The sequence below is a fragment of the Ambystoma mexicanum genome, chromosome 3p, assembly GCF_040938575.1.
Source record: "Ambystoma mexicanum isolate Mex_15411 chromosome 3p, UKY_AmexF1_1, whole genome shotgun sequence".
In the NCBI taxonomy this organism is placed as follows: Eukaryota; Metazoa; Chordata; class Amphibia; order Caudata; family Ambystomatidae; genus Ambystoma; species Ambystoma mexicanum.
This window is the reverse complement of record NC_090925.1, coordinates 435,328,509-435,351,105: the sequence shown is the minus strand read 5'-3', so window position 1 is coordinate 435,351,105 and position 22,597 is coordinate 435,328,509. Positions and strand designations below refer to the sequence as shown.

The 22,597-nt window shown below is 49.5% G+C and overlaps 1 protein-coding gene across 2 annotated transcripts in view; it reads right to left on the bottom strand.

Annotated features, from left to right (window-relative positions):
• The window catches only part of AURKA (aurora kinase A), a 129,647-nt gene that overhangs the window by 35,851 nt on the left and 71,199 nt on the right, over nt 1-22,597 (bottom strand). Inside the window, exon 8 of one of the 2 annotated variants that reach the window (XM_069651120.1) lies at nt 4,105-4,279. The exons of the other annotated variant lie outside the window; for it this stretch is intronic. Coding sequence (XP_069507221.1) covers nt 4,105-4,279 — 175 coding nt within the window. The remainder of the gene's footprint in view (nt 1-4,104; nt 4,280-22,597) is intronic. 2 annotated transcript variants of the gene reach the window in all.

Here is a 22,597-nt window from a genome sequence, read left to right as displayed (position 1 = left end):
TAATGCGCTAGCCACAGCCATGCCCACGAGAAGAAAAATATCAGTGGAAAAATTGATCCCTCTCCTCCCAACGCTTAACCAACTCCCTGCTACCACCAACCCCTACAACCTTGTAGAAAGCTACAACAAAACCATGCGCACAGCCTTAGACTCCATTGCTCCACTAAAACTAAGAAAATGTAAACCGAAAAAGCACCTCAACCAATGGTTCTCCAGCCACCTTAAAGCTCTGAGATTAGAAAAATGCAAAATAGAACAAGCCTGGAGAGCCTCCCACAGACCATAAGATAGTGCTTAATAAAATAACGTCCAAGAGTCCTACAACCAGAGAATTGCACAATCCAATCCCAGCACCAAAGAGCTGTTTACGATCATTTAAGAACTGGAAACACCAGTGCTTACCCCAGACACCTGCGTGAAGGACAAACAATGGTGCACTAGCGTCCAAAAAGCCCTAAACAATAAAGTCACAGGCCTACAAGCTAAAATTTAAAATAAGAAAATCCTTAGCTAAACCAACCCCACTAATAGCGCCCCGCGCCCCACACACCACCACCCCCGACCCAACCCCTTTCGCTTCAACTTTTCCAAAGTCCCCACTCTCGAAGTGGCAAAAAAAAAACCATTCTCAGCCTAAAACACACTGTCAGGGCGACCTTTGCCCCCCACAAATCAAAGATGCGGCAAGAGACCACTCGCCATTCAGACTCATTAACGCCTCCTTCTCCACAGGTACCGTCCCCAGAAACCAAAGAGTCCTGGGTCCTCCCCCCTTCTCAAAAAGCCCCCCCTTAACCACCTCCATTCCCACTAACTACAGACCTATTACCACCGTCCCATTCCTGCTCAAGATATTAGACAAGACAGCGTACCAACAAATCCAAAATTACCTTGAAATAAACCATCTCCTAGGTATTCGGCAATCGGGCTTCAGACCCCAACACGGGACAGAAACGGCCCTTATCGACCTGAAAGCCCAAATTGACACCCTCAGAGACAATGGGAAAACTGCCTTACTACTTCTCCTGGACCTTTCCGTGGCATTCAACCTAGTTGATCACAAAATCTTATGCAATCACTTGGACTCAGCTGCACACTTCATTCCTCAGCAACAGATCCATGCGTGTCTTCTCCACCTCTGCTGCCGCCGACCCCATCCCATGGAGTTTTCTTCCCCTTCCCCCCCCCCCTCCCCAAGGTTCATGAGTCTCCCCCACACTGTACAACGTGTTCACGAAGCCCCCGTTTGATCTAGATTGTCTGGGTATCACCTACAATAATTACGCTGATCCTCATCCCGTTGACGGGAGATTACAACCATGATTTGGCCTTGGTGAACAAGGTGTACCTCATCCAGGAATGGATGCTTCTCAGTCTATGCCTGAATGAGACTGAAATCATCCTTGGTTCCACCTCAAACTTAACCAAACTGGACCACAATTACACAAGCTTCATTATAGACGGGAACCCGATTAAGGTAGCCAAAGAAGTGAAAACTTTAGGACTATACATCCGACTCCTCCCTTTCCTTCCATAAACAGGTTAGCTCTATGACATCTTCACGGCCTACACATGTAAGCTGATAAGCAGCCAAACCCTTCTTATCCGCCCAGTGCTGCATTACGTTAGCCAGAGCCCTTGTATTATCAAAACTGGACTACTATAATGCCCTCTACGTAGGAGTCAACAAGCAGGTCACCAACAAAATACAGACGCTACAAAACAACGCTCTTAGAGCAGCGCTCAGTATCCCTAAGAGATCACATCTCTAACATTAGGAAAACCCATAATTGGCTCAACACCACAGACAAAATCTTGCTCAAAGTAGCCTCACTAACACAAATGCCTCAACAACGCTGCCCCCCACTACCTAGTCGATCGAATAAGGAAATACACCTCTAATAGACCTACCAGAAATTCCAACTCAAACCTGCTCACAGTTCCCAGATTCAAACGCACCAAAATGGGTGTCAACAGCTTCCAGGTGAAAGCAGCCCAACACTGGAACTCCCTACCACCCTCCTTAAGGACACTACAAACACACTTCAGATGCAACTATATCCACTGGATAAACAACAATGATCACTAATACTATCCAGCCCACCACACTGCTGCACAACATGTAAAATATGCTAGTTTGTAAATTTGTACACTTTTTGCCTCATCTGTAAATTTGTAATCCTTGTGCCTTCCACTGCCCATTGTAATTACTGTAATGTACTATGTACTGTAACTAATGCATAGTAACGTGTAACCAAGCTGTGAATAACCTTGTTGCTCCTGCGCCCCCCATAACCCCAGGTCTGGTGCGCAATACAAATGAATAAACTAAACCTTGTACAACTCTTAACTTGCAGCCTTAAACCGCTAGTGCATAGTTGTGGAACGGAAGTGGCAGACCCTCTGACAAACTGGCCCGTCACCTGCTTCAAAGGATAACAAAAAGGGTGCCTGGCTGAGCCCCGATTTACTCAGGTGGGTATATACTTGAAATAATCAGGTGAGACACTCATGGTTCTACCCCTACGAAAAACCTATAGATCTTCAGGGCCAGAAAGGTTTGAACCCTAGATTTAATACACGTTTATCATGGTAGAATGTAACACCCACGGACACGTCAATTGACAGTTTTGCACACAATACACATGAGTACAGTTCAGTCAAACTGACCTGGATATTAGTGAACATGGAATAATGTTTTTTTGATCTACAAAAACAAATGTTACAGTGAACAAATATCAGTGTTAATAGTGGACACTGCAGTGACAAAAAGCAATGCTACATTAGGTGATGGGAGAGGTAGAGGGCGGGATGGGAGGCCATTATAGGCAGGCGAGTTGTCTGCTCCATGAAGGTCTCTTCCAGATGGGTCTCCGCCACTCCAGAACCATGAAGGACCATATTGGCTCTTGCCCTGCACTGTGATTTCTGCAATCACTCTTGCGACTGGATCATTCTCCCTCAAGCACGCCCTTGTGTGCGACCTCTTGAAAAATCGTTCAGCAAACATGGCTTGTCCAGCCACCTACCAACCCATATTCATCACCCCCTTCCTTGGGAAACTGAGAAGCTGGTCTCCCCCCCCCCCCCCAGTCCTCTCCCCCCACCCCCAACTGACCCAGCACACTGAACTTGGTTGCCTCCACAACCATCAATCTAGCCTTTTCCGTAATCTAACCTCTTCTTTACAACCCCCTCGAGCTAATCCAGTATAGGGCTGCAAGACTTCTCCTTGGCTTCAAGACCAGGGACCACATCTCGCCTGCCACTGGCCCCAGGTTGCTGCAAGGTTCACATTCAAATCCCTCTGCATCATCCACAAGGATGTCTGGGGACCACGCCATCTACAACTTGCTCTCACCAAATCCTCTCCCTCCAGATCTTTAAATTCCTCTGGCAGAAGTCTGTCAAGCGCTTCTCAAAACAAGCTAGTGGCCGATCCTCAGCAGGCTCCCACCTGTGGAACAGCCTGCCCCTCTTAGTCTTGAACTGGGTCTCCTCAAATTACACAAGCTCCTCAATGTCTTCCGTTTCACCTTCCCCTTCCTCCCGCTTAAATTCTGCAGTTGCTGTGATTGGTGACCAGGTCTATGTGACCTCCTGGGCCCTGGCCTCCCACACCCAATCTCATTCAGCGTCTGCCCACTCCCAGCACTTGCCTTGGCACCCACTATCCTATGCCACCACAGGCCTGCACATTTTGTTGACCGCCGATTCCCTCCACCCCGCCTCCCCTCGCATAACAGCTGTTCACTCCCTAGCACTTCCTTCTGGGTCAGTCATCCCTTCTCTCTGCATTTGCACATTCTAAATGCTCATGGCCTAGTAGTTCCACCTCCATCTTTCAATGTTATATTGGATTTCATTTCCATGTTCCCTCCGTTGCCCTGTGGACGCTTTGAAACAATGTACTTGATAATGCACAATAAAATAAAAATCAATACAATTATGCAACTGTTAGATGCCTAAAACCTTTCAAGCTTCAGTCTGTGTACCAAGAACTATGACGACTCCAGTGAAGCGACAGTGCCGAAGACTTCCATCCACCCACAGCTGAGCTCCAATGTTGCAAATTAATGAGGCCGATAAAGCAGCACAGATTACCTTGGAAATTCGCCTGTAGGTTTCCTGGTGAGTGGCTGCTTCAAAAGGGGGCTTCCCAACAAGAAACTCAAAACACAGGACACCAAGACTCCACAGGTCCACTTTATCGTCATGCGTTTTTCCCTCGATCATCTCAGGTGACAGATAGTCCAATGTACCGCAAAGTGTGCTTCTCCTTATGAAAGAAAACTACAAGTCAGTAAAGTGCGGCAATTATAGGGACTTGAGCTAACTAAACTGGCTATAGCAAGTTGAGCACGAAACGTACCACCTTTAGGTCAGGTCACTAATCATGGATGACTAGTGTTCAGGAAAAGATGGGAGTATTTTACTTCCCATTTCTTACAGTTGGGAGTAAGAAGTCCACTTCCCAGTGACTATTTCTTATTCCAATATATGTTTTAACTGAAAAACCTGTTAGTAATATTTTTTTGCACCTAGTTATTCCGACACTAAAAGATGTAGGTGTACTGCTTCCAATCAGGCAGTTAAAATAGTCTTCCTGTTGTACTACCTGCACTACTTGTCCAAAAATGTCCATAGAGCTGTGAGGATAAAAGCAGGGGCAGAAGATTATACTTTGGGGTGTTGGGGGTATGAGGCAGATAAAATTGTAAGGTGCAGATGAATCTGCAAGTACCAGCTTCTAACCCCCCCCAGCATCTACATCTAGCAGTACCAAGTAGGTGAAGATACAAACTGAGACAACCATACTCCCTTCCTGAGAAATAGAAATTACAGGCGCTGAAAGCAGATTCCACAAACTAACATTTCTACAGGCAATGCATATGTTAAACTGCCATAACAATTAGTTAAAATGACAGTGCAGACTTAAAGAAAAACCAGAGGCACACTGCTAAAAACATTCAGGAAGGAGATGGGAATCCTGAATACAATAGTTTGTGTTTCACTGCATTGGTAAAGGGATGGTTTAAAAATAGAGGCAAGATGTGGTGTACACTTACAGGGCGAAGCCACATGGAAGAAAATGCATTTAAATCCAAGTAAAATCAGTGAAATGCAAGTATAATTTTTTTAAGGCATTAATGGAAAAACAGGCTTTTACAAATTTAGCCAAGCCTTGAAGCTAAAATGCATCTTTCAAGCAGCCGGTAAAGCACAAAATGCTCAGGAGATGGCAGCATGAAAAATGTGCACAAGCTGGACAGTGTGCAGTAGTTAAACTGCATGAGCTTTAGAGTAAGGCAGATCAGGCCTTTTCCAAGTGCATGGGCGAGCAATCAAAGTAAACAGCCTAATTTTGACACTTTCAGCCAATTGGCTTTGTATACACAACATTAAAAACAGATTACAATTTACACATTAAAACAATGTTACAAAATTTAACGTCACTAACATTTTTCTATAAAACCATTTAAATATGAGTGCGGTCTTAACATCTGTATTGTCAGAAATACAGTTGTGTTACCAAATTGCAACTGGATTCAGGATATCATTGACATGTCCAATAACATGATAGATTAACTGGTTAGCGATTTAAGAAACTCCATTTCCAATAAAATGTTACTAGACAAAAAGTAATTATGGTCCCATCCATTTAAAAACACTGGCCACAACGAAGAGACATCCCAGTTAGAAGAACAAGTTACTTTCTTACCTGGTAACATTCTCTCAATGGGATGGTCCGACGACTTATTCCATATCTATGACATGTAATCACCACAGCTGTGCTGCTTCGGAAACTTTTTTTCGGAGTCTGCGTCGATGACGTCGATGCGCCTCCTCCGACATCATCCGATGTGATAAGTAGGACGCACGACGCCCGTAGCCTCAGTTGTAGTTTTTTCCCCCAGAATGTGTGACATTAGACAACTGCCAGTCAGACACAAAGCCTTGCAGAACGTAAGCTGCAATCGCAAAAGAAATTCTGCAGCGGGGAAGGCAGGGCGGGAGCGATATGGAATACGTCGGACCATCCCATCGAAAGAACGTTACCAGGTAAGAAAGTAACTTGTTCGAGGGGATTGGGTCCTCCGACGTATTCCATATCTATGACAGACTCCCAAAGCAGTACCAGAACAAGGAGGGAAAGAATTTAGAATCAAAATTTAGAATAGCCAATCAAATAGCAGAGCAAAAGACCGCCTTGCCAAAGGCCAGATCCTGTCCTCGGATGGAATTGAGGGAATAGTGACGTACAAATGTATGTACTGAAGCCCAGGTGGCTGTATCACACAAGTTGCGAATAGGAACACGCCTCTGCAGGGCAGTAGATGCAGCCATACCCAGGGTAGAATGGGCCCGCAAGCCAGCCGGTGGGTCCTTACCTGCCAAGCGGTAACACTCCGAGATGGCCAAAACAATCCAGCGAGACAGTCTGTTTCGTCACAGCTTGCCCCAAACGCTTTCCAGCATAACCAATAAAGACTTGATCGTCCACTCTGACCCGGGACATGCGTGAAACATAAAAGCTTAAAGCTCTCCTAGGATGAAGCCTCTCCTCTTCCTTACCAGGATGCGGAGGAGGATAGAATGCCGGAAAAACAACCTTCTGGGCCAAATGAAATTCCGTCACTACTTTCGGAAGAAAAGAGGGACGAACTCTAAGGACAACCCTGACCTTGTGAAATACAGTGAAGGGTGGCTTAACTGAAAGTGCCTGTAACTCACTCACTCTGCGAGCGGAAGTAACCGCAACTAAAAACAGTTTTCAGAGTTAACAGCCTCAAAGGGCAAGAATGTAAAGGCTCAAACGGAGCACCCATAAGAAACTTAAGAACAAGGTTTAAATCCCAACCGGGCACCAGGAAAGGTGACGGAGGGAACACATTAGTGAGCCCTTTCAGAAACTGAAATTAAAGGGATTTTAAAGTAGGAACACTCTTCAGACGAGCGCTTAAAGATGGACAGCGCCGCCAGGTAACCTTTAATGGTACCCACTTGCAAGCCCCTGTGGGCCAAAGAAAGTAAAAAGGACAGAACCATGGGGATGTCACATGCAAGAGGATCCATATTCTGCACTCTGCACCAGTCGCAGAAATACGCCAACGGTACAGAGACTTTGTTGCTGGCCTTCGGGCCGAAAGCAACACCTCCATCACGTCTTCAGGGAGGTCCCAATCCTTATACCTCAACCTTTCAGAAGCCAAGCGTGAAGGTTGAAGGATCTGACCTCTGGATGAGAACCGGACCCCCCCCCCCCTCCCGTGAGCAGATCGTCTTGGTAGAGAAGACTACGTGGAGGGCAGATGGACAAGTCGAGAAGGTCCGGGTACCACGTCCTCCGAGCCCACGCCGGAGCAATGAGGATCATCCAGGAACCGAACTTCCGTAACCTCTGCAACACTTGCGGGATGACTGGGACTGGAGGAAACGCGTACAGCAGCGGGAATGACCACTCCACCACAAACGCATCTCCTAAGGCTCCTTTGGGAGGAAATTCCCGCGAGCAAAACCTTTCACACTTCCGGGGGTCCCCCAAAGGGCAAAGATCTCCAGGAGAATCTCCTGAGCCAACTCCCACTCGTGAGAGATCGCGCTCTGCCTGCTCAGAGCGTCTGCCGTCACGTTTGTCTCCGGCCAGATGAACTGCCGAGATCGAAACTTCCTGCTGGATGGCCGAGAACTCTAGCTGCATCGCCTCCCTGCACAAAGGAAGTGACCCTGCCCCCCCCCCTTTTTGTTGAGGTAGTGCATGGCCACTGTTGTCCGTCAGGATCAGGACATTCTTTCCTCGCACAGTCGGCAGAAAAGCCTTCAGGGCTAGCCTGACTGCCCTCAGCTCCAACAGATTGATATGGAGTCTGGACTCCGACTGAGACCAACGACCGCTGACTGTCAGCCCGTTGGCATGAGCTCCCCATCCCGTGAGGGATGCATCCGTCACGATCGTCACCTCCGGCCAGGGAAGCCAAAATGGAGCCCCCTTCATCAAGTTGCCTTCGACGGCCCACCACAGAAGGTCCCGGGCGACTCCGATGTACTGGAGCCGCTGTGTTGGCGTCAAATGGGGCTTCTTTAAATTGAGGGAGAAGCCCAGCCTGTGAAGGAGTGGCAGGTGGCAGACAGATCCAGGATTTGCTCGGGAGAGCTCCCCCTGATCAACCAATCATCCAGGTAGGGGTAGACGTGAATCCCCCTTGCCCGAGATGCGCTGCCACCACCATGAGCTTGGTGAAAACCCTCGGGCGGAGGTCAATCCGAACGGCAGGACCCGAAACTGAAAGTGCGAGTCACCAACCGCGAACCTCAGGTACTTCTTGTGCTTGGGATGGATCGGCACATGGAAGTAAGCATCCTTGAGGTCGAGTGACACCAACCAGTCCTGAAGCTGAAGGGCCTGGAGGACGAGAGTAACCATCTTGAACTTGTCCTTCCTGAGGAGTTTGTTCAAACCGCGCAAGTCCATGATGGGTCTCAATCCCCAGTCTTTCTTCGAAATCAAAAAATAAAGGGGAATACCATCCCTTGTTCCTCTCAGCTACAGGCACCAGTTCTATGGCGCCTTTCTCCAGCAGGGCTTGAATTTCCTGCACAAGGAGCGGATCCGGACTCTGCAAAGAGACTCCCCGGTGGATTGTCGCGAGGCCTGTGCCGAAAGGGAAGACAGTAGCCGTGCAGAACCTACACATCTGAAGTAATGGCTTGCCACTCTACAAGATGCTGCGCCAGCCTTCCCCCAACCGGCGAACCATGGGACATGGCCTCATGACTGAATGGGAGCGGCTGCGGCGTTACCTGAGGGCAAAGAGGCAACTGCCCGAGCGGCCTTGGCACCACGTATACCCTGTCGTCTACCTCTGGTACCCCTGCGTTGGCCTCTTTGACTGCCAGCTCCTCTCGCTTTACTGAAGGACGAGTAATAGCGAAAGGAACCACCCCTCCACTGCTGTCCCCCTAGGACGAAAAGGTGGAGGTTGGCGAACTGCAGCGCCCAACGACTTCGCTGCAGCTTTTGAGGTCTGCAACCTCAAGGCTCTTGTCAGCCTTGCTGCCAAAAAGGTGTTCACCGTCAAAGGGCATGTTGAGGAGCCGGGACTGCACATCAGGAGCAAACCCCGACTTCCGCAACCATACAAACCTGCGTTATCATGGTGCTCGCCGCCATGGACCTACTGACGCATTCAGCTAAGTCCAAACCCGACTGAACGGACTTACATGGCATCCATACCATCCTGGACCATAGCAAGGAAACCATCCCGTTCGTCCCCTTCGGGAATATGTTCAGCCGCTAACGCAACAGTTCCACAGAGTGTGTGAAACGAGACAAGGCACAAATGGAGTTGGTCGCCTGAAGCGCCATACCACCAGAAGAAAACACTTTCTTCGCCCAGCCATCAAAACGTTTGTCGTCCCCATCAGGAGGGATGGTAGGGTACGACGCCTGCTTTGCCGGGGCCGTTGCCGCCTGCACCACCAAACTCTCCGGAGTGGGGTGCCTGGTAAAGTAGCAGGGGTCACTACTGGCTGGACGGTATTTTCGCAACAAGGACCTGCCCACCGCCGGGAGACTCTCCGGAGCAGTCCAAGCCGCCGTCACCCTTCCCTGTAAAGCCATATGGAACGGCAGTACCTGGTCAGTTGGGGGATCAACATCAAGGATGTCCGTTAGATCATCCTGCACAAACTCCCCTGGGGGAGCAGACCATCCCAAGTACTCAGAAACCCTAGCCATAAGGTGCCGGTACGAGGAATCGTCATGAGAGCCAGGCTCAGGCCTACAAAACTCCACCTCCGGAGAGGTGTCCAGTCTACTGGCATCATGCAGTGACTGCCTCAAATCGTCAAACCGACTATGGCCCGAGACAATTTCATCTGGAACCTGACTAGGAACCAGGCCATCATAATCCTCATCCGCCTCTGAAATATATTCCAGGTGACGAAAAGAAGGCACCCGAGAGTGCTTGCTCTTAACCAGAGCCTTCCTAGGGGGTTCCCCCGTGCCACGGAGTACCTCCGACACGAAAGGCGTCGAGCAAATTGGCACAGACGCCGAAAGAACAGGCATCAGCGCCGAGAGGATCGGCGTCGAGTAAATCGACGTCAGATGCAGCGGCGACAGCCCTCGAAGCCGGAGCCCCAACCGTGTCCTACGACAACCTGAGCGTCGACGCCTCAGATGTCGATGTCTTCCTCAAAGACCTCACAGGTGCACACGGTCTCGAACGCGTCGAGGACCGGACCTGGAACGGTACGTCGAGAACGAGTCTCCTTGTCTGAACGGGACCTCTCCCGTGACTCGTGCCGACCACTCTTGCGAGCGGTGTCTCTCGACCTCTCACGACCGACCCCACTCGGGGGCGCGGACGGCTTAGTACCCTGCGACTCGAGAATCGCCAGCATTTTCTTCCCGAAGGAAGCCCATTCCTCCGGTGTCGCACGGCTGGTGGGGTAAGCGACGTGCCGGGCAGAGTCCTCCGAAGAGGACCTGGAAGACGACCGGTGTCGGCGCTTCCAAGAATGCCTCGAAGAGGCTGAGTGTCGAGACCGACTCGAAGGAGACCCACGAGACTTCTGACGACGCGGAGAGTCACCTCTCGAATCATCCGTCGAAAGTCCCGCAGACTTCGACTTCCGGGGCTTGGACACCTGACCTAACGACAACGTTCGCGTAAGGCTTTGGACGTGAGCGACTGGCAGTCGATAGTCATCCTTGTCGTGGGCCTCCCCGAGGCATCAGAGGCAGGCGTCGTGCGAGTCCGTCACCGACATCTTGGACCCACACTTCCCGCACTTCTTGAAGCCCGGACGCGGGGTCGAAGACGAAGTAGAAGACATCTTCACACGAAGGATTTTCACAAAAACGAACAGGTTGGAAGAACCGAGAAGAACAGAACTCCAAAGAGTCGAGGCGTTAACCGAGATTCACGAAGCAACACGTTCGCGGAAAAAACGGAACTGAGGCTACGGGCGTCGTGCGTCCTACTTATCATATCGGATGACGTCGGAGGAGGTCCTCGACGACGGCGCATCGACGCAGAAGCCGAAAAAAGTTTCTGAAGCAGCACAGCTGTGGTGATTACATGTCAGATATGGAATACGTCGGAGGACCCAATCCCCTCGAATCACTATTATAGCATTTGAGGTAACTGATATATATTTTGCAAACACAGTTAAGATGCTCAATGGTGTCAATGCGTTGGGTACCACAGACAACGAAAGCAATAGATGCACACTATAGCTGACGAGACCCTTGGGTAATCAAAGCTTCTCTTATACTAAAGTTGAACAGATACTGTCTAGCAATGGAACTGTTGGGCTAAGCAGTTACGTAGGAGGGTTTAATGAGGCGAGATGTGCTCACAAAAGCAAGCACCATTACCGCTGGAGTACATATTGACAAGATTCTTCTTTGCTATGTCGAAAGTCTATCTTTCAGGCGAGCCTTAATCACATACAATACACCATCCGCGGATTGAGAACAGCATCCAGTTTGCCACTGTAGAGTGAGGGGAGTGAACCTAATGTCCCCATTGAGTTTCAGTTGTCTATCGCACAGCATGCGCTAACAATCTTTGCCATAAAACACTGTTCACAATGAAATCTGACGGGAGGCCATCAATTTCAAATTTTAAGTATAGGTATTGTATTGTCAGTGACTGGCATGCAAAGCAGGTTTCACAGTATTGAGCTTGCATAGCGCTTTAATGCAGCACCATATTGGTGTCCCCATAACTTGATTCCATAGAAGGATGGAGCAAACTAGTCTGGTTTAGAAGGAGAACAGTCAATAGAGATACCACTTTACCTATGAATTGAGAGATGGCACTTGCTGCTGTTAATGTGTTTCCCACTTCAAAGTATCCTGAACGTAAATGCCTAGATACGTGTAGGTGGAAAAACTTGCAAGATGCAATCCATTTAATTTGCAGACATTTTTGTTTTTCAGGCGATGGGGCAAATTTCATCGTCTTACTTTTCTCTATGTTGATAGATAATCAGATATCTGCATACTCTCCCTAGTGCAGTGAACAAGCTTTGTAGACTTTGGTGTATGGTCAACCAAAACCAGATCAGCATAAACTAGCAGCCAATTTTCACAGGGCTGTGTAGTGTTAAGCAATATTGTATGCAGTACCCTTTGGGTGCACTACAATAACCCTGGCCTCTTGGCAATAGGAACCCAACCTTTGCCACCAGTCTGTACTACACAGGTTGGTAGTGTGGGTGAGCAGCCAGGCTCATCTCAAGAGGGTTCAATGTGAGCAGTAATGTGACAGTTTCACAGTAGCAGCAAATAAACTTATACTCAAGGTTTCTTCATAAAACAATTTATTTCAGTCAGTGATATAAGCCTTCTTCAAAAAGGGAGCAATATATGTTACACTTAGAATGCACCTCAAAACAAGTAGCTTCTCTGAATCAGATTATACCCATTGGGGACTTCCTACACTCTCGTGACTTAAATAGCTAGGACACTCGACATTGGTTTATCACCAGTACATTAATACCGAGTTTGGTGCCAAAAATAGTAAAAGAATAAAACAAAGGTTAACAAAAAAAATCACAAACAAGTACTTTTAAAAACCTTCCAATGTCAAATAAGTTGAACCCTTTCCTGAGGGTGGGAGGGGGTGGGGAGATATAGCACAGAGGCAAAGGCAAGTCTCTCAGGGAGCCAGCCAATGTTAATTGCAATGTCTAGGAGAGCTGAAGATCTTTGCAGGTAGGTAAAAAGTCTTCCAATGTTTTTAGAAAAGTTTGTTGAAAATAGAACACTTGAAGGTCCACAAGCCAATAGGCTTGTGAGGGGCAAGGCTTTACCAACTCTGCAAGGTAACCAAGACAGGTCTCAAATGAGAGCAGTAAGGCTACACAACAAGAGGTAAGTTCTCTTAGACACAGTACCTCTAGTTAGAAATAGTTCCAGCTGGCTTCTGTGCCTGTATAGCCCTGCAGATCCTGTTCTGGAGCCTCAGTCGTGGGCACAAGAGGGAGGACGTCTGGGACTCCTGCTCTGCAATGGGAGGGTCAGCGGCAGCAATTGGCAAACTTCAATTCAGCGGTTCTTCAGGGTTTCAGCTCCTTGCGTCTGACAGCAAATAGCAACACTGACTTTCCTCGCATCTGGAGGTCCAGCACTGTTGAGGTGGCTCAGGCTTGGTCAGTCCTGCTTCAGGGAAGTCCGGAGGATCTTCCTGGCACTTGGGTGCAGCCAGAGGATGTCCAGATGGGCCTACTTTGCAGTTGATTGGTCTCACCAATACCCTCGGTAGAGCTCACTCTAGACTCCACTTCGGTGACTCGAGTGTCAGTTTCCTCCATCCAGGTTTTGATAGTGTTAATGGTCCTGCTCAGGTTGTCCAGAGTAGTAAACTCCTCTCGCATATCTTACATCATCTTCTGCAGGTTTGCCCGACTTCAATGGGAGTACGGCATCTAGATGTGCCTTGGTAGGCTTTGGTGTTGACTTGGCGAACATGCTGATGGAGCCCTGTTTCCTGCCTTCCCCTTTGGTCATGGTCGCACAGGGTTGCGTGTGGAATTGTAGCGAGATGCCTCAGGGCTGCGCTGGTACCAGTGAACAGAAAAAGTGGGGCAGTCGGTTCAACCCCCACCATGCGTGAAGAAAGGATAGAAGCCAACTGGGCAGCTCTATCCGTTGGGGTCAGGGGTCGGTGTATGCAAGTCGAGTGGGAGGATCCGTGGGCAAGATATTTATATGCAGCACTCCTCACAATATGGATCTACGGCGCCACACCCCCCAGGGGTTCCAGACAGTAGGTACCTGGTGTAGCGGCCCTCTACAAAAACCAGCAGAGGAAGTGCGGGTGCCAAGAGACTACAAGGCAACTGGAGAGAATCGGAATCCCATGCTTGGGAGACAGGAGACTATGGTGCCCAGTTCACACTGCACATTCAGTGTAGGAGTAGTCCTGCCCCTTACCTCATGTAAAAAGCTGCTGGTGCTCCACGCTGAAGGCCAGGGATCATATGGGCCATCCATTGAAAGAGGGGCTAGGGCTCCCTCAGGAGCATGGGACATGGCCCCCAGCATCTAAAGTAGGGTGATGGGAGGGCACTGCTCGAGGTGAAAGCAAGTCACCAGATCAGGCCCCCGGTGCTCTGGGGGATACCCAAGAGATGCAAAGCAAGTAAGAGTGGGTATGGCAGAGGATAAGGGTCACCCCAGGAGCAGGTGGTGCACAGGTCACACTGTTCGCCTAGTGTAGACGTGGGCTCACTTCTACCCTGATATCTCAAGTCGTCGTTCTGGATTCTCAGCAGGGTGGGGGACACAAGTTATCCGTGGGTTGAGGCGGCTGTATCCCACCGAAACAGTGCTCCAGGCACTGCGAGGCAGGAGCCAGCCCCAAGAAGAGAAAAAAACTTTATTTCAGGTGACAAGCGGGGCACACCCGTGGTGCAGGCGGAGCTCCCGTCCCAAGAGTCCAGCCTGGAGCAGTCTGGTTAAGTAGGAATGTCACAGGTCACGCGTTTCAGCCCCAAGGGCACAGGCGCCAGCCACCCCACGAAGCTGGGCTGGCAGGGATTCCTCACACTACAGAGGTCACAGAAATAGCTGCCACTCTACTGCAGCCAAGTGGGCAGGCAGAGCACCGCCATAGAGCGGATCATAGCCCAAGGAAAGGACAGTCATGCACTGATGTCTTCGAATGGCACTGTAAGTGGGCCAACACGGCCCAGGGCGCATGTGTAGGCGGACGTAGGAGCCAGTCATCCAAAACAGAGTGGCGGCGGGTTCAGGGGAGGTGATCTGCTGTAGTCCTAATCTTCCGCCGAGCAAGGCCACAGAGGCGAGACAATCCAATCGGAGCAGGGAGGCACCTTAAGATGTCAAACTGGTACCCTAGGATGTCGGGTGTTTAGTCATCCTGCCATTAAAGTGTGAAGCTTTGTTGTGCTAGATTTGAGTAATTCACAGCGTATGAAGCAGATAGGCAGTCTGAGCAGAAACTCATGCGGCTGTTAGGCAGAATCACCTGCAGTACCCTTAGGGAACACTACAGGTAATAAGGACTACAAGTATAAGCACAATTTCACCTTTGGTACAAGCCTGTTCTACACAGTAAAGTGGTAGTGATGGCTGAGCAGCCAGACTTATCTCAAGAGTTTAAGTGAGCAGTAGAACAAGTTACACAAAGGACCAACCAATACAGTGATTCAAGAAAACACTAACTCACGGTTTCTATACATTTATAAAACATTACATCATTACGAGCAGCTCAATCACAAGTGAATGAACTATTTTAGCTAAAAAATTAAGTGAGCAAAACGGCACTCCAGATCCTTAAGGGAGGGCCAAGACAAGGTTATAAGAATACACAGCCTAAATACATTCATAGGCAGGGCAAAAGGTTTCAGTTAAATACAACCAGTAATTCTTCTCAATAGGCCTGGGCCAAAGTCAATGGTTCAGAGTCTTTTGTATAGTATAGCACAGTTCAGGTATGTAACGGTTAAGTCTTTGCCACAGATTTATAAAGGATTTGGCTAGGTGAAAAGTTTGACGAATGTTTAGGAAGGCCAAGCCTTCGTAGTTGAGAAAAGTTTCATGCACTCTCAATGGCCGAAAAGATTTCCAGACTGCATTTGCACAGTACCTTTTAAATGAAGAAAGCTGTAGCTGAGGCAGTTCCTCGCTGTTCCTGAGCTTCAGTTGTGGGGACAAGGAGGAAGTCGGGAGGTTCCTGCACTGCCCGGGCAAGAGGCCAAAAGCTGTGGCAAGACATCAGTTTAAGGTGCGAGTGCCTTAAAGTCCCCCTGGTTTCCTTCCCTCTGGATATTTCTGGTTTTCAACACCACTTTAAGAAAATTCGACCAGAGTAGGACATTATCCAGGTGGCTTGCGAGTTGGTTGTTCCCATCAAACTCAAGGGAACAAGGTAACCTTAAAGGGCTTCTCTGTCAGAGTTTCAGGCAATTCGGACCTGCAGATTGGCTTCAGACGTCCAGGAGTTGCAGCAGTCCTCTTCCTTCCCCTCTTCGGTTCTTTTGTTCTAGTGGTCGACTCCTTTCCAAGTCCCAGAGATCTGCTTTTAAACAGTTCCCCCCCCCATTCATTCCAGCCTGGCTGTCCGGCCAATCACGCCAGAGTGCATTCAGGTCTCCTAGGAGACCAAGCACAGGGCGTTTCAGGCACCTCCCGTACATCCTGTCCACCCCAGACACTCTACGCCAGAGGAGGGCTTCAGCACTGAAGCCCGCCAAAGGTCAATGAACAAAGGGACCAAACCTGGTTTGGCGTGCAGATACACAAGGACTTTTCCTAAAAGAAATGGTGAAAAAAGATGGCTACCCCTGATTTTGACAATCACATTAGTTGAACTAAACCACTGCCACCAGCCATTTAAAGTAGGAAAGGGTAACATTTTACTGTTACATGAGTGTTTTGACTCAGGGGAAGCTAAGCAACCCCTCCAGCACTATTGTAAGCGAGGGTGTGCTGGGTCAGTAAATTTAAAGAGACCAGTAAAGTCAATTTAACTTTACATGCCCTGGGAGATAGTCAGTCCCAGGAAAGGTATTTAAACCTTGGAGAATCTGAAAGACATCCCTGTGCCACTACACTGAAGGTGCCGTGTGACAGATGCTACTAGAGTTGCTTTAAAAACTCCATTACCAAAGAACACAAAAGTAAAACACAAAATACATGGAGTAGGAAAAAAAAGGCACTCTTCCCAGGTAAAAAAAAATCTAATCCCAGAAATCCAGCAAAGTTGCTGGAGGTCTCAAAGGGTAAGGACAATTAGCACATTTAGAGAATTCTCCCTAATGGCCGCCATCTTTGTTCGTGCGCAACAGCGCCTCCTTGGACGTCTAGCATTCTATAATTGGCCACATTACAGGTGCCTTTTTATGGACAGGCAGAATGACTCGCGCCATGTTTTGGAATGCAGCCCGTTTTACCCATATGGGTAAAAACTAAATGTAAGGTGTGAGCCCACATCCCCCGGGGATTCTTTCACAAGTGCTTTACAAATAGGCCTGCCTCATTTCTTGATAATGATAGTAATATTCAATATAGACACTTGGTAAGTCTGAGGAGACATAAGCAAAAGGGATGGTCATGTATGGTCGGACCCAGAATGGTCCGAATGTGCTTTTAAAAGCCCAATTGACATGATACATTAAGACTGAAGCATAGCTAAATTCTGAATAAAATCGATAATGCAAGCTAAAACATGGACTCAAGGAGCCAGCAGCCCATTAAAACGACAACTGAGATTAGCAGCAGGTGCTGTACTAGACAAATGATTGGCATGACTCAATTAGCTTTGCATTCAGACATAAGTGTTAACAAGAGCTAGTGATTATTGTAAATAGGCGGCACACTAATCTCCATCCTCACAACAAAATATTTTACACTTAGTACAGTTTCTTCCCCTTGCTGCCCGGGGGTGCAGATGCTGAAGGAGATGAGTTGGACGACTTCCTTTGAGCGGCTGCCGAGACTACCAAGTCTGGTGATGGCTGAGACCGCAAACATTTGGGTGCAGACTCTGGACCTGGCATTTCTTCTCTAACCGGTCTCTCTTCATGGCCGGAGTGGAGGTGTAGGATGTCTCCTTTACTTAGGCGGTGGTGGCCCTGTTGACAACTGGGTTCACAGTGGAGGTGTAGTCAGCATCCTTCTCTGAATCTCCGACACCAGAGTGTGGCGGGTCGAGAGAATATCCAGCGACTGATCTTTGGGAAGTAGGGTCACTGGGCCCAGGGCCCCTGTCCTTGTCCTTGTCCCTATGGACATCTTCATAGTCACCGGTGGGCATCTCCTAGATGTAGTTGTCCCCACCCTCTTCCGGGATGGTGTGAATTAAAACAATGTCCTCTTCGTCAAAAGAAATATCCGTGCCCTGGATTTCTAATTTCTACCACATCCCCCCCCCCCCCCCCCCCCCCATAAACCCCTCTTTCCGGTCCTGCAGGGTCTGTCTCTGGCTAAGGTTCACCATCCTCTTCTACGGAGTCTTGTCTACTGGTTTGGCCGAAGAGCCACTCTGGCCGCCACCAAGGTACCCTGTGTCAGCACCTTTCACCTTAGCAAGGGTCTAAAGTTGGTTGCCTTGAGCAAGCCACAACAAAGACAAAACTAGTTTCCCCATCTGGCAGAACCCAGTGTCCACAATATCCAAGGCCACAGTGATGGCGTGGTCCAACGCCACGTCACCTTCCTGAAGGCTTTTCATTGCCCCCAACCCACTTGGCCTGGAGAGACAGGCTTTATGAAAAGATTGAGGCCACCACTAACTATAGTGGACAATGTAGCTTGGGTCCCCTGGTCCTTTGTAGGCAGGTCATCATTTACTGCTGGGCCTTCTCCGGCTTCTCCCGCAGTTTACCCAGGGTAGCTGACTTTCTCTTTGAAGAGCTGGAGCGATGGCTGGTGACGGAGGCCAATGGTGACATTGCGCCTTGGCCGTTGCAGGACCTGCTTGTGTGGTGACCGATGGCAGCAGACTAGCGGCGCTTCTCATCTTGGGCCCCGACAGGTGGAGCGCCCTCAAAGAATTTAGAAGCCTGCTCTGACTGGCTGGCTGAATCCAGATGAGGCATGCCCCCGCGAACCACATGGGGTAGAGGCCCTGACTTGAAGCCACACCGCCAGTACGACGTGCCGAACGAGAGTTTGGGAAACACACGGCAGATCTCGCAATCTTCCTCCTTGTGTGTCAGATGAAGACGAAGGCACTGGGAATGCTCGTCCTCCATTAAAACATTACACAAACCGCAGCTGCTGCAGAGCTTGAAGAGGGGGGACCCCCCCCCCCCACCCCCTTCTCCGACATGGTCCGGCGTGTGGTTTAGGCCAGATGGCCTTCTGGAAACGAAACACTCAACGAGTATGCCCTTGAGGGGCGATGAAGTGCCGACAAACTTTTCCATGCTCAGGATTGATCAGACAAAAAACATTTGTAAAGTGTGAAAAATGCAGAAAGCTCAAAGAGTGAAACACATGGACTCCCAACACTTGGATGTGCAGTAAAAATCAGAATATGGCTGCCAGAGGGCTTAGGGAGAGGGCAGGCATATGACCCAGAACTCAAATTAAAATGAAACTTTACTGAGGATTCCCAGCCCTACAAGGAATATGAGCATGTGAATCAATGCCAGACCCCATGCTGGAGAATGAGTCCATAGGTCGGGAGAAGGAACGATAGAGGATGTTGATAACAGAAGAACCAATGTAGTTGTCAGCGATGTGCAGGCCTGGGTTGGCGCACGAAGAGACGCAGTTAGAGAAGATGGGAGAGATAGAAAGTTCCATATGGAGGGGCACAGAATGTAGTATACTTAAACCAGGCAGAGCAGCTGAGGTGCGTGTGAGGCAAGGGAGGGAGTAGGCGAAAAAGGGGACATGACAGGGAACAGTGGGGTAACAAAAGTGGGAAAGGCAGTAACCAGTGAGCACAGAAGGAAAAAGTAGGATGAGCACACCTAAATTCGATATTTAAAAATGGGGCACACCACAGTGAAATGCAGGAGGGTGGCGTAGGAAAGAAGAAACTGCTAACAAATGATTAGAAATGAGATACACAAGTACAATTTGCAGGATGGTCAGAGGAGATGCAAGAGAATGTAAGAGGAAAGGAAGACCGTGGAAGTCCATTCATCACTCATGTGAGGTGTGAATGCGGTGTGATCAGGTCCGTGTTACCCATCATTACAGCTAGTTGAGGGGCAGGGACCCTCTGGAGTCCCACCATTCACCAACCGGGGCCTTTGTTCAGGGGGCGGCCATCACCTACCAGCACCCTATTTGGCACTACTGGGGGGCCCAATCAGAAGGTGGGCAGGCCTTTCAGCGCTTATAGGAGGCCATGTTGGAAGGAGCAGAAAGCCAAGCACCTCATGGCCAGGTAGTGCAAAGACCAATGAGCCTGGGACCAGGTGGAGGGGCGGGAGAGCGCTTCTGCTGAAAAGTGGGCACAGCCAGAGCAATAAAGCATCTTTGTTGAGATTTCAAAAATAAAGAAAAAAATGCTCCACAACCCAACAGGGCTTAACTTAACGTCTGTCATGCCTGCTGAAATGTAGTTCAGCCTCCTGGTGCACTTCGCAGGCAGTTGAGATGGCTCCACTGCTGGCAAGAAGGAAATGAGGTGGAGGTTACCACTTATCATGCAACTTTGTTCGACCACCAGACATTCAGGTTAGTGTTAGTTTTTATACTACCTTTTGTAAAGTGTCTGCAGGCCGATTTCTCAGCTGCAGTACAACACCCATGGGTGGCCATTTTACCAAAATGGCCCCAGAGTTCTTTTTTAACCCTCTCGTTTATTAGTTCCTTCGGGCTTTCTGTTTAGATCAGGTTCGAGTCCATTGTGTGTTTTGCCTATATATGATATATTTTATTTATATTGCGCTCATACACAAGTGTTTCAGAGTGCGACCAAGCAAATTGAGGGGAACAAGGGAGAACAAAAATACAATCTTAGTAGGCCCAGTGACATTAAGAACATACAAATGCAAGGAAAAGGGAGGAAGGGGGGGGGGGGGGGGGTGAGTGCGTTGGAGGGTAGATGTGGAAAGTGCAGACAGAACAGAATAAATAATGTGGGATAAATAAAGACAAAAGGGTAGCGCAGCCAGACACCTGGCAAGTGCATGATTAGTCAGATAGGGTATATCTGATAAGGAACAAGTAACTTACCTGTAACTGTTGTTCTCCAGCATGGATTCACATGCTCATGAATATTCCCCGTCGTCAGGCTGGGAATCCTCGGTAAAGAAAAAACCAGTATCAGTTTCGTTTCTGATCTGTCTTTCGTAGTAATAACCAATCACTGGTCTCTGCGTCATACTGACCACAGCCAATGACTGCCCTCTACCTAAGCACCGCCTCTGGCAGCCATCTTCAGATTTGGAAGCACGTGAAGTGGCAGTATGACCAAGTGAAGAGCCGCAGAGGGGTAGGCGGGAGGGTTCGCATGTGAATCCATGCCAGACCCATGCTGGAGAACAACAGTTACAGGTAAGTAACTTGTTCCTTCTCCAGCATGGGGTCTGGCATGGATTCACATGCTCATGAATAAAGAATACATAGCAGTACACACATGCACAACCACGGGAGGTGGCAAAGGCTCAACATTAAGCATTACATCAAACCCAACATTAAGCATCTTACCTCCTCACCAGGCTCACCTCAGGCGAACAGGTTGCGCAGCACTGCTTGGCCGACCCTGGACTCCTCCCTGGAATCCCGATCGACGCAGTAGAATTTCGTGAAGGTGTGCGTCGACCTCGACGTAGCAGCCCTGCATATGTCCAGCAGGGGCACACCAGAAAGTAACGCCGTGGTGGCTGCGATCGCTCTGGTGGAATGGGCTCTCGGACGGCCAGGCAGCGGTCGGTTTGCCAACCGATGACAGTACATGATACAGCCGGAGATCCATCTGGAAATGGAAGCCTTCGAGAGAGCTTTCCCCTGATTGACAGGTCCAAAGTTCACAAAGAGTTGTGACGTCTTCCGAAAACACTTCGTGCGGTCCACGTAGAACTTCAGCGCTCTAGCCACATCCAGCGAGTGCAAAGTCCTCTCAGCCGGCGACGAAGGCGACGGGAAGAACACAGGCAACACCAAGGGTTCGTTGAGATGGAAGTCCGACGGTACCTTGGGCATGAAGGAGGGGTGCGTCCTGAGCACTACCCTCGTGTCGTGAAAAGTCAAGTACGGGGCCTTGCAGGAAAGGGCCTGGATCTCTCCCACCCGTCGTGCGGAGGTGATGGCCACAAGAAACGCTGTTTTCCACGACAGAAACTTCAACGGGGCCGAGTGCAGAGGCTCGAACGGAGGTCCCATGAGCTTGGTCAGCACCACGTTGAGCTCCCACGCCGGGGCCGGAGCCTTCACCGGCGGGAACGATCTGAACAGTCCCTTCATGAACTCTTTCACCAGACGAGACCACAAGGACGTCTGGCCCGTGGTCCTGGTGTATCGGGAGATCGCAGCAAGATTAATCTTGGACGCGTGTGCCAGTCCAGCTTTGGCCAGCGTCAGCAGGTACGGCAGTACCTGGGGAGCCGTAATCCGTAGAGGGTTAATCTTCTGTGCGTGGCACCAGACAGAGAACCTCTTCCATTTGTGTCCGTAGCATTTAAGAGTCGAGGACGCCCTGGCCTTTGCAAGAACCTCTCTGCAGTCGGCCGGTATGGCGTATCCTCCAAACTCTAGCGCTGCAGGAGCCAGGCCTGCAAGTTCAGCGATTTCGGGTCGTGGTGGAGGATGGCGCCTCCTTCCCTGGAGAATAGATCCGCGTCCACCGGCAGCCTGATTGGCGGGGACGCCGATAGTCCAGAAGGTCCGGGAACCATATCTGTCTCGGCCACGCAGGTGCGACGAGGATCATCCTGCACCGTGACCTCTTGAGCTGGTTGACGAGCCGGATTAGCAGTGGCAAAGGAGGGAACGCGTAGAGGAACAGGCCCTCCCAGGGGAACGAGAAAGCATCGCCCATGCTCCTCGCCTGGGGAAACCTGCTGGCGAACCTCCGGCACTTGGAGTTCGTCGCCGTCGCGAACAGGTCGATCTGGGGTGTGCCCCACCGTCGGAAGAGGCGATCCACTAGAT